Source organism: Mercenaria mercenaria, chromosome 8, assembly GCF_021730395.1.
Source record: "Mercenaria mercenaria strain notata chromosome 8, MADL_Memer_1, whole genome shotgun sequence".
In the NCBI taxonomy this organism is placed as follows: Eukaryota; Metazoa; Mollusca; class Bivalvia; order Venerida; family Veneridae; genus Mercenaria; species Mercenaria mercenaria.
In genome coordinates this window covers 73,972,530-73,985,749 of record NC_069368.1, presented here as the reverse complement: position 1 = coordinate 73,985,749, position 13,220 = coordinate 73,972,530, and the positions used below count along the sequence as shown (strand labels likewise).

General features: G+C 37.1%; 1 protein-coding gene across 7 annotated transcripts in view; it reads left to right on the top strand.

Moving 5' to 3' along the window:
* LOC123566068 (dmX-like protein 2) overlaps positions 1-13,220 on the top strand; it is a 136,915-nt gene that overhangs the window by 87,528 nt on the left and 36,167 nt on the right. For all 7 annotated transcript variants that reach the window (XR_008372170.1, XM_053550199.1, XM_053550198.1 and 4 more), the window contains 2 exons: positions 2,529-2,734; positions 8,988-9,927. Coding sequence is in view for 6 of the 7 variants with exons in the window: in XM_053550199.1 (XP_053406174.1) it covers positions 2,529-2,734; positions 8,988-9,927 (1,146 nt within the window). In the remaining variant the exon portion in view is untranslated. The remainder of the gene's footprint in view (positions 1-2,528; positions 2,735-8,987; positions 9,928-13,220) is intronic.

Genomic DNA, 13,220 nt, shown 5'->3' with positions numbered 1-13,220 from the left:
TAGGTCTAAAAATAGAAAAACCTTGTGACCTCTCTAGAGGCCATATATTTCATGAAATCTTCATGAAAATTGGTCAGAATGTTCACCTTGATGATATCTAAGTCAAGTTCGAAAGTAGGTCACGTGCGGTCAAAAACTAGGTCAGTTGGTCAAATAATAGGAAAACCTTGTGACCTCTCTAGAGGCCATATTTTCCATGGGATCTGTATGAAAGTTGGTCTGAATGTTCATCTTGATGATATCTTGGTCACTTTTGAAAGTGGGTCACGTGCCATCAAAAACTAGGTCAGTAGGTCAAATAATAGAAAAACCTTGTGACCTCTCTGAAGACCATATTTTTCAATGGATCTTCATGAAAGTTGGTCTGAATGTTCATCTTGATGATATCTAGGTCAAGTTCGAAACAGGGTCATGTGCAGTCAAAAACTAGGTCAGTAGGTCTAAAAATAGAAAAACCTTGTGACCTCTCTAGAGGCCATACTTGTGAATGGATCTCCATAAAAATTGGTCAGAATGTTCATCTTGATGATATCTAGGTCAAGTTCGAAAGTGGGTCACGTGCCGTCAAAAAATATGTCAGTAGGTCAAATAATGAAAAGACGTTGTGACCACTCTAGAGGCCATATTTTTCATGGGATCTGTATGAAAGTTGGTCTGAATGTTTATCTTGATGATATCTAGGTCAAGTTTGAAACTGGGTCAACTGCAATCAAAAACTAGGTCAGTAGGTCTTGAAATAGAAAAACCTTGTGACCTCTATAGAGGCCATACCCTTGAATGGATCTTCATGAAAATTGGCCAGAATGTTCACCTTGATGATATCTAGGTCAGGTTTGAAACTGGGTCACATGCCTTAAAAAACTAGGTCAATAGGTCAAATAATAGAAAAACCTTGTGACCTCTCTAGAGACCATATTTTTCAATGGATCTTCATGAAAATTGGCCAGAATTTTTATCTTGATAATATCTAGGTCAAGTTCAAAACTGGGTCACATGAGCTCAAAAACTAGGTCACTATGTCAAATAATAGAAAGAACGACGTCATACTCAAAACTGGATCATGTGGGAAGAGGTGAGCGATTCAGGACCATCATGGTCCTCTTGTTTCTTGAGAGAGTAGGTAAGTCAGTGTAATATTTAGAACTTCTAGAAAATTGTTAAAATCCCACAATATTAGCCTGATTTGCTTCAAACTTTCACAGATGAACAAGCTTGATGTGCCGTTGACCGCAAAGGAAGTAACATGTGCTGTGACTATTTTTTACCTCAGTCATGTTGCTATATAGAATAAAGAGAAAATCTTGTGTGTCCAACTCTTCCCACACTATCAGTCTGATTTGCTTCAAACTTTCACAGATGAACAAGCTTTATGTGCAGATGGCTATAAAGGAAGGAACTAGTGCTGTGGCTATTTTTAACTTGAATATATGAAGTATGGAGAGCTATCCAACTCGACCCGGCATCGGCATTAGCGTCCTTCCGCGTCCGCACTTTGGTTAAAGCACTTCAGGCGTATATTGCTCTGCATGTTGATAATTTATTATCCCCCGCCGATGAAATCGGGAGGGGGGTATTGAAATGGCGTTGTCCGTCCGTCAGTCTGTCCGTCCGTCCGTCCGTCCGTCCGTCCGCAGCCATTTCTCAGTAACTACTTGGTAGAATTTCATGAAACTTGAAATAAACATGAACCAACATACTGCGATGATGCCCGTCAAGTTTTTTTTTTGATTGGTCAATTTCCCTCAGAGTTATTGCCCTTGATTTAATAAAAAATGTCCGTCTGCAGCTATTTCTCAGTAACTAACAGGTAGAATTTCATCAAATTTGAAGTAGACATGGACCAAGATACTGTGCTGATGCCCGTCAAGTTTTTTTTTTGATAGGTCAATTTCCGTCAGAGTTATTGCCCTTGATTTAATGAAAAATGTCCGTCTGCAGCCATTTCTCAGTAACTAGCAGGTAGAATTTCATCAAACTTGAAACAGACATGAACCAAGATACTGCGACGATGCCCTTCAAGGTTTTTTTCGATTGGTCAATTTTCCATATAGTTATTGCCCTTTAATTGTTTAAAAATCCACAGATCTGTACATAACAAACCAACCAATTGGAAGAATTTCATTAAACTTCTTTCATTCTTTTCCATGAACATTTATTATAAACATGTGATGTTGTGTACCTACACCTGGTCACCACCTTACCTTGGTCCCCCCCCCCCCCACCCTTTTTTTTTTTTTTTTTTTTTTTTTTTTTCATTTTTCATTTTCTATCAATATTTATAATCAACATGTAAACTGTTGTGTCCTCCCCCCCCCCCCCCCCCCCCCCAGCCCCACCCAAACAAACCATTCATTTTCTTTTAATTTGATTTTGACTAATGAAATTATTTGCTTCTTGGTAACATTCTTAACTTTTTGCTGGATATATTTTTTTGCCGTTCCTCAACTCTGACCCTTTCGGCGGGGGATTCCAATTCATCGAATTTGCTTGTTTTATTTGCTTTGCATTATCTTTATTTTACATATCAGGTGATTTTGGACAAGCTGCACGACATTCAGCTAGCACTTGTTGTATGTCGATTGTATGATGGAGAGGACATGATGAGTGACCCTGTCAAGAAGATTTTACAAACAAACATCCTGGGAAAGGAAGATGCCACACAAACAAACAATGTCAAGATGCACCCAGATCCTTTTCTAAGAAGCATGACTTACTGGCTGTTTAAAGACTACAGGTAAATCTCATAGCATTTTTGACCTATACTCAAAATAGAAAGAATGATTAAGTATGATTAATTTCAAACTTTTTGGGTAATCAATGTTACCAGATATTTTTACCCATTAAATAAAGAAGGGGGAATTTGGGTGATTAACTCACTTGAGCACAAAGGGTGAGCTTTCGGAATCATTCACCATCCATTGTCTAATGTCTGTCTGTCTGTCAGTTTGTCCACACTTTTCTTCAGATCACATCTCCTCTGTCACCAGTTGACAGAATTGCACAAAACATGGTCAGTAACATCCTGGCATGGTCCTCTGTCAGATTCATTCAGGTGTTCAGCTTTGCCCCTTTATGACCTAAAAATAGAAAAACCTTTGAATGACTTGATGGATCATCAAACTTGGTCTGTTGTATCATTGTAGGGTCCTCTCCTAAATTGTTCAAATGAGGGCACTTGGTCCCTTTTAGGGGCTGTAAGAGCTAAAAATAGAAATACGTTGAATGACGTCTTCACGTAAAGTGCTTGATGACTTGATCTATTGCATCATTATGAGGTCCTCACCTAATTTTATTCAAATAGTCATACATTGCCCCTTCTAGGGGCAGCTAGATACTTTTAAATGACCTCCTCATGAACCTGTTGATTAATACTCATCAAACTTGATCTATAGCATTGTAGCATTATTGTAAGGTCCGCTCCAACATTTTTCAACAGTGGACTTGCCAAAATCTGATAACCATGGCAACCAGCCAGTGTGATCACGTGAGTTGGTACAAACACTGCTATCTTGACCGCTCACTGAATTGCATTACATAGAGAAATATCAACACTGTGTATTGAAAATGGATCATAACTTTAATTCTTGGAAAGTAAAATATTTACAGGATTTTTTAAAAGACAGGGGAGTTATTACAGCAAATACCAGAAAACATGATTTGATCAAACTTCACACAGTAGACATACCCTTTGATTCATACTTTTGCCAGGTGAATGAACAAAAACTCAATACAGTGTTGAAAGAACAGGTTTCCAAGAACAAGTTGTAAATACATAACAGATAATGTAGGTCAGTGAATAAATAATCAGATAGCACTTGTGCGTTATCATCTTTGATTTGTTGCCATCTTATCAGTTGCACTAGACAGGTAAATAAACAATATCAATCCTTGACCAACCTGCCAAGCAGATTACAGAGTACAACTATTATTTTCAGTATCTGATTTAATAGTTATCGCAATTTCAATGGAATTATTCCATTTAGAATTTTAAAAATTTTAATATGTCTAATTGCCCGTTCAACACGAATTCTAACACTGGCTATCTTTCTTGATTTTTTTGTAGCATTTGCAGACAGGTTCTTACCATGCGAGAATGCTGGTATATTAAGAGTTGCCTTTTTAGGTAACAACATGTGCCTTATGTTAAATCCTCTGTCTGCCATTATATCATCGCAACCTTCTACTAAATCAACAAATTTACTTTTTTCAACAATGGACTGATCAGAAATAGAGCCACTGTATACTTCAGAAATGAATGTTATGGTACCAGTGGGCATAATACCAACAAGGAATTTGAAAGTATTTGAGTGCTTGTATGTTGACCATGTTATTCTTTGGGCTGTTGGACGGAAAGGTTTTTCTACAAATAGCTCAGTGCAGTCAATAATACATCGTGTATTTGAAAAATGCTTAAATGATCTTGGCAAATTTTCTTTCACCACTTGTTTTGAGGGCCATTTTATTAGTTGTCCTAAACACTTTGATAAGAAGTTACATGTTGTAAAGATCCTGCTAAATATGGCTTTCTGACACACCAAAAAGGTATGCCATATGAGTTTAACCAAAACCACGTTTGATTCGGACCAATGTTAATAAAAATTCCTCAAACAATGACAACAGTTTCCTTTTTCTCCCTTGTTTACGTAGTGGTGTCATCTTTCTTTTGCCACCCCATAACTTCATACTTTTTGCAGCAGGTTCAACCCACCAGAAAAGATCTAGTAGGCAAGATACTCTTGGTAATCCAACATTTGCTGTCAATTGTCATCACTTCATTTGTAAATGATTGTCTTTGTCCACTTTTAATGTTTTTAATGTTTTTATAGTTACACTTGCTCTACAGTTTTCGCACAAACGTTCTGCAGATCCATTTTGAGTATTTTGTGCTTCTACATATGTATTAGTAGAGTAACTTTCTTCCAAACATGTAGCCGTAAACATTGGTTCATTCACACTTGAAGATGATGGATATGAATCTTTACTTGTTTCCTCAGACAAGCATAATAATGTGTGTGCTGCTGACATTCTGCTGATCTTGGGATTAGGCAATACTTCTTCCCTTTTTGCTGGTCTTTTTCTAGGTTTTTTACTGTCATATGGGTCAGCTGTTAGCAGATCAGGAAACTGTTCTGTATGACCATGGCCTCCAACAAAGTGCTGAAAAATATATAGTCAAACTATTTCAGATATGACTGTTACTGACTAGCAGTAAAATATCAATAGAAATTCTACGTATTACTTCTTTGTCATATAGAGGATATTCCATGAGTGTCTTTTCATATTGAATTTATTAAACTCGTTGAATAAAATGATAAATGCGAGGCTCTGCCGAGCATTTTGTCAATTTTATTCAACAAGTTTAATAAAGTCAATATGGAAAGTCACAAATGTAATATTCTTTTTATCACATGTTACCCTTTTCTGTGGAAACATCAAAAATTCTACTTCCTTTTACTATATAAACAAGTCAGTTTGACCAATGTCTCCTATATTATAAACGATGTCGAAGTCAAAGCTTTATTACACTGGTGTATTATCATTTTTAGCTTGACTATTCATAGAATAGTAGAGCTATTGGACTCGCCCATGCGTCCGCGTCTACGTCGGCGTCCGCGTCCCGATTTGGTTAAGTTTTTGTATGTAAGCTGGTATCTCAGCAACCACTTGCGGGAATGGATTGAAACTTCACACACTTATTTACTGTGATAAACTGACTTACGTTGCACAAGTTCCATAACTCTATTTTGCTTTTTTATAAAATTATGCCCCTTTTTCGACTAGAATTTTTTGGTTAAGGTTTTGTATGTAAGCTGGTAAATTCTGGTTAAGATTTTGTATGTAAGCTGGTATCTCAGTACTCACTAATTGGAATGGCTTGAAACTTCACACACTTGTTCACTGTCATAATCTGACATGCACAAAGCAGGTCCCATAACTTTATTTTGCTTTTTTACAAAATTATGCCCCTTTTTCAAAATAGAAATTTTTGGTTAAGTTTTTGTTTGTAAGCTGGTATCTCAGTATCCACTAATGGGAAAGGATTGAAACTTCACACACTTGTTCACTGTCATGATATGACATGCTGTGCAAAGGGTCAATAACTCAACTTCGCATTTTACAAAATTATGCCCCTTTTTCAACTTGGGAGTTTTGGGTTGAATTCTAATATGAAAGCTGGTATCTCGGTACCCACTAATGGAATTGGATTGAAACTTCACACACTTGTCCACTGTCATGAGCTGATTAGCACTATGCAGGTTCCATAACCCTGTTTTGCTTTTTTACTAAATTATGCCCCTTTTTCGACTTTCGTATTCATTTAATCGACAAGGCTATTGAATAGTCAAGCGTTGCTGTCCTCCGACAGCTCTTGTTATTTAATGGCTTTATTACACTCCCGCGACGTCAGACATGTGATAAATATAACTATTCAACAAAATACAATGCCAAAGTATTTGATAACAAATTATACTACCTTTGAACATACATATTTGTTTTTGTCAATTTTCTCTATATTCAGTTGTTGGTGAGGCCGGCCACATTTTCTTATCCATTCCAAACACTTTGCCATTTCCTTGTTAGGCTTAGGAAAGGGTATGAAAAAAACATCTTTCTTGCGTTCATTGTGTTTATATCTAGTGTCAGAGTTACACTGCTCCCACTGACATCATTTTGTAACCATTTTCCTCAAAAATGTGCTTTTTATTATATTCATTCAATAATTAACCCACATGTGTTTACATTCACTCAACATAGTTTCTACAGGTAATAAATAATCCCACAGCAGTATTTGTACCAACCTCAGTCTGCTGGTCATGTCATTACCTCACTCTCAGAGATTTTAGCACAAGGCCTGTTGAGGGAGCTTGGCCACTTTTAAAGGCCACTAGAGGTAAAAATAGGAATATCTTTAAACAACTTCTTCTCATGAATATTTTGGCAGATGTTCATCAGACTTGAACCATATCATCCTTATAAGGTTCTTTCCAGAGTTTGTTCAAATAGGAGCACTTGGCTCTTTTCAGGGGCCACTGGGGCTAAATATAGAAATACCTTTTTAACAGCTTCTCTTGAACTGCTTGATGGAACTTCATCAGACTTGATCTGTAACATAATTGTAAGGTCCTCTCTTAAGTTTTTGCAAATGGGGTAGCGTGATCCCATTTAAGGGCCACTAGAGCCAAAAAAGATAATTCCTGTAAATAATTTCTCTACGTGAACTGTTTGATAGAACTTCATAGAATTTGATCTGTGGCGTCATTGTAGTTGGCTGCCTTATTTATTCAATTGGAGCATGTAGCCCCGTGTAGGAGACACTAAAGATAGAAATATTTTAAAAAACTTCTTCCCAAAAATGACTTGATGGATCTTCACCCAAGATCAGTAGCATTATCATAAGGGTCTCTCCAAAACATGTTCAAACTTTGGTACCAAACCCCCTTTTAGGGGAAACTAGAGCTATATATAGAGAAACCTTTAAACACCTTCTCATGAACCATTTGTAATGGTGTATTTTGAATTGTCTAAATGTGTGGAGGTGTTTTGTCCTATGCAAAACAAGAGAATAAGGTGAATATTTCATTCTATAAATGTATGTTAGGGAAAGGTTTCAGATTAATTTGTGCCATCCACGTTTGAATGACAGTCCCTAGGGTAGTTATATAAGAAGGAGCTGATATAAATAGTTGTTTCTCGGAATGGAGTCTTAGAATCATAGTTGAAAAAAACTTCAGCTAGAGAGTAATATTTAACTTTCAGGAGTGGATGGTTGAGAGGGGAATGTTTAGGTGCTTAACTTATTTGATATAAATAGAAGTTGAATGTTCCATCCTACAAAAAGGTTTTGGAGTGCATAATATGCTATATACTACAGGAATAGGTATTACTGTAGAATTCCAGAATATAAAACTGATAGATTAGTTCAGTAAAGCATCACTATAATGTTCTCTAATGGGGGCTCATGGCTCTTTTAGGGGCTGCTACATGTAAAAACAGTCACAGAGACCTTTCAAAACACCCTCAGCCTGTTGTCAGTGTGTGTTTTTTCCACTCATTTTAAAGTCCTAAGAAGCATATAGTGTTCGAAATGTTTTCATACTGAGTTATGTAATAAACTTCTACTGCCTCTGGAACCCGCCCGCTTAGCTCAGTAGGGAGAGTGTTGGTCTACAGATCGCGGGGTCCCAAGTTCACTTCCCGTGCAGGACATATGTTCTCCGTGGCGATTTGATAAAAGACATTGTGTCTAAAATCATTCGTCCTCCACGTCTGATAATTCATGTGGGGAAGTTGGTAGTTACTTGCCGAGAACAGGTTTGTACTGGTACAGGATCCAGGAACATTAGTTAGGTTAACTGCCTGCCATTACCTGACTGAAATACTGTTAAAAAACGGCATTAAACCCAAAACAAACAAACAAACTGCCTCTGGAACTTTGGACACCTTGAACATGTTGCGGTCCTCTTTTTAAGTTGGACACTGACTAGCCTGTTTTAGCTGTGTTCAGTATAGAGCCATCAATAGTTGAGTGTTGCTGTCTTCCAACTTTGATACTTGCACTTTGGCCTTCAGTATGAGGACTGAAGGTGACTCTTAAGTTATCCAGCGATTTCAGAAGATTACAAAACATTTTATGCACACTTAAACTTGTGGTACTGTTTTAGTTCTTTTTTTTTTGTGGTAATGGGGGGTGCATGATGACTGGATCATAATACTTACACCCTTGTCAAAATAAGGCTATTTTGTTTATATTTGTATATATTTTCTTACACAGATAACATATATTTTCTTTACTATTTATTTTCTTCTTTGAAATAAGTTATAAAGGAGAATGTTTCAAAATCAATTGAAAGAATTTACTTCATGGAAGGATTGCATGGATTTTTGTTTAACATTTCAGTCAAGAAATGCACCAGTTCATATCTCCAGGAAACCGCTGTTTGAAACTGAATGATTACATAGTATTTTAACTTCTTATTATTTTTCAGGAATGCTTTGCAGACCTTATTACAAAATGAGTCGGGAAAAGCTCTAAATGGCACTACAGACTCAGAAACATTTTCAATTTCCAATGTGTTCAATTTCTACAACTATCTCCGTACACATCCACTTCTTATCCGTCACAAAATCGCCACAGTAGCACCAGTTCTGAAGAATAAAAGTCTTATAAGTGGATTTACAAAGCAACAGAACATAGTTGGAAGTCCCGAAGATGAAGTTGCGACAGTTGTAGATAGAGTTACGCCAATGGAGAGAAGACTTTTCTTTGCAACAGCGCATTCTCATTACAAAAATGGAAATCCAATTTTAGCACTAGAAGTCCTGTCCAAACTGCCAGTTGTAACATTGTCAGAGGAAGAATATGACCTGGACACACTAGTATCGAAAAGCGGAAGTGATTTGTGTATAAATACAGGAAATCTGTCGGATGTTAGTGACTCTTCTCTCCAAAATGGTGGCGAGTCGGAAAAAATGAAAAATGGCAGTACAGCTGACTGGAGTAAACCACTGTCGACAACACAGAAGGCAGAAGAGTTTGATTGGAGTCAGCCAACATCAAGTAAAGTTAACACAACAGCTGATTCTCTAGATTGGAGTCAACCCCTCCCGCGATTTGAGGAGGAAGATGAACTGAAATTAGATTTTGGCTTGTCAGAAAGTGAAGAAAGCGATTCTGACGATACAAAAGATAAAACCTATGACAATAAACAAGATGCCGATGCTATTCCAAGCATTGTTGTAGGAGATGTTGACAGTGCAGAAACCCCAAGTACCCTTAAATGTCCAATTGAGCGAAAGAATCGGCAGCAAGAATTGGACATTTTTGCACAGCAGTACAAATTCATTGCATGCTTGAAAGTGATGATGGAGGAGATGCAGACATTAGCCACTGGATTTGAGGTGGACGGTGGTCAGTTGAGATACCAGGTAAATATAATTCAATAGTTATTACCTTTATTATTTAAATAAGAAGCTTACAGCCCTTTTGAGAAGAATTATTGCTCAGATCTTACTGTATTATATTCTGACAGAACTCCTTGACTTCTGGTGAAAGAGTGTTTCTTTTAATACTTAATAATGCAAACTGTTTGATCCACCAAATCTACAGTAGGACTTTTCGTGAATTGTAGCTTTATTTTGCCAGATCCAGTTATAAATTTTCTTTCATTCTTAAAGTCTCCAGGCCTTTAGCAGGATGTTTTTGAGCTTTCAAAATATATAATTAATTAATAATTTCATTTTATTTTCCAAAATTATATTTTTCCTTCAATAAAATGCTGGCCTTTTTAGCTCACCTGTCACATAGTGACAAGGTGAGCTTTTGTGATCACCCTTCGTCTGTCGTCCGTCGTCAGTACGTGCATGCGTCTGTCCGTGCGTCCATCCGTCAACAATTTCTTGTCTGCACGATAGTGGTTTCATTTATGATTTTATTTTAACCAAACTTGCATACAACTTGTATCACCATAAAATCACGGTTCCTTTCTTGAACTGGCCAGATCCCACTATGGGTCCCAGAGTTATGGCCCCTGAAATGGCCAAAATTAGCTATTTTGACCTTGTCTGCACAATAGCAGCTTTATTTATAATTTGATTTTTACCAAACTGGCACACAACTTGTATCACCATGAGATCTTGATTCCTTTCTTGAACTGGCCAGATTCCTTTATGGGTTCCAGAGTTATGGCCCCTGAAAGGGCCAGAATTAGCTATTTTGACCTTGTCTGCGCAATAGCAGCTTCATTTATGATTTTATTTTAACCAGACTTGCACACAACTTGTATCACCATAGATCTCGGTTCCTTTCTTGAACTGGCGAGATTCCTTTATGGGTTCCAGAGTGATGGCCCCTGAAAGGGCCAGAATTAGCTATTTTGACCTTGTCTGCACAATAGCAGCTTCATTTATGATTTGAATTTAATCAAACTTGCACAAAACTTGTGTCACCATAAGATCTCGGTTCCTTTCTTGAACCGGCCAGATCCCTTAATGGGTTCCAGAGTTATGGCCCCTGAAAGGGCCAAAATTAGCTATTTTGACCTTGTCTGCATAATAGCAGCTTCATTTATGATTTGATTTTAACCAAACTTGCACACAACTTGTATCACCACAAGATCTTGCTTCCTTTCTTCAACTGGCCAGATTCCATCATGGGTTTTAGAGTTATGGCCCCTTAAAGGTCCAAAATTGGCTATTTTGGCTTTTGCAGCCATATAGAGACTTCATTTATGGTTTGATTTGATACAAACTTCCAAAATATCTTCAACAACAATAAATTTTGGATTCCATGACAAATCAGATCCAATCATAGGTTCCAGAGTTATTTTATATCTGATTACCTCCCCTGATTGGAATCAAAATGGATTTATATCAGTAAGTACTTACAGGACTTATTTGAAATTTCATTATTGTTATTAGTTGGACTGAGGCAATCAGGGTAGATAACTATGGACTGATTTTATGTCAAATTACCTCCCTTTATTTCAAATTAAAATTGTTATATCTCCATAACTACTGAAGATACTGATCTGAAATTTCATTTATGTCAACAGATTTATTTGGCAGATCCTTCTTTTGTCCACTTACAATATTTTTAGCTCACCTGAGCAATGCTCAGGTGAGTTTTTCTGATCACTCAATGTCCGGTGTCTGTCTGTCGTCTGTCTGTCTGTCCGTCAACATTTTGCTTGTGTATGCGATAGAGGCTGTATTTTTCAACTGATCTTCATGAAGTTTGGTCAGAATGATTACCTTGATGAAATCTAGGCCGAGTTCAAAAATGGGTCATCTCGGGTCAAAAACTAGGTCACTAGGTCAAATCAAAGAAAAACCTTGTGTATGCGATAGAGGCTGTATTTTTCAATTGATCTTCATGAATATTGGTCAGAATGATTACCTTGATAAAATCTAAGCCGAGTTCGAAAATGGGTCATCTGGGCTCAAAAACTAGGTCACAAGGTCAAATCAAAGAAAAACCTTGTGTATGCGATAGAGGCTGTATTTTTCAATTATTCTTCATGAATATTGGTCAGAATGATAACCTTGATGAAATCTAGGCGGAGTTTGAAAATGGGTCATCTCGGGTCAAAAACTAGGTCACTAGATCAAATCAAAGAAAAACCTTGTGTATGCGCTAGAGGCTGTATTTTTATCCCCTGCCGATGAAATCGGGAGGGGGGTATTGAATTGGCGTTGTCCGTCCGTCCGCAGCCATTTCTCAGTAACTACTTGGTAGAATTTCATGAAACTTGAAATAAACATGAACCAACATACTGCGATGATGCCCGTCAAGTTATTTTTTTGATTGGTCAATTTCCCTCAGAGTTATTGCCCTTGATTTAATAAAAAAATGTCCGTCTGCAGCTATTTCTCAGTAACTAACAGGTAGAATTTCATCAAATTTGAAATAGACATGAACCAAGATACTGTGCTGATGCCAGTCAAGTTTTTTTTTTGATTGGTCAATTTCCGTCAGAGTTATTGCCCTTGATTTAATGAAAAATGTCCGTCTGCAGCCATTTCTCAGTAACTAGCAGGTAGAATTTCATCAAACTTGAAACAGACATGAACCAAGATACTGCGACAATGCCCTTCAAGGTTTTTTTCGATTGGTCAATTTTCCACATAGTTATTGCCCTTTAATTGTTTAAAAATCCACAGATCTGTACATAACAAACCAACCAATTGGAAGAATTTCATTAAACTTCTTTCATTCTTTTCCATGAACATTTATCATAAACATGTGATGTTGTGTACCTACACCTGGTCACCACTTACTTTGGTCCCCCCCCCCCACACACCATTTTTTTTTTTTTTTTTTTTTTTTTTTTTTTTTTTTTTTTTTTTTTCATTTTTCATTTTCTATCAATATTTATAATCAACATGTAAACTGTTGTATCCTCACCCCCCCCCCCCCCAGCCCCACCCAGACAAACCATTCATTTTCTTTTAATTTGATTTTGACTAATGAAATTATTTGCTTCTTGGTAACATTCTTAACTTCTTGCTGGATATATTTTTTTGCCGTTCCTCAACTCTGACCCTTTCGGCGGGGGATTCCAATTCATCGAATTTGCTTGTTCAATTGATCTTCATGAATATTGTTCAGAATAATTGGCTTGATGAAATCTAGGCCGAGTTCGAAAATGGGTCATCTCGGGTCAAAAACTAGGTCACTAAGCCAAATCAAAGAAAAACTTGTGTATGCGATAGAGGCGGTA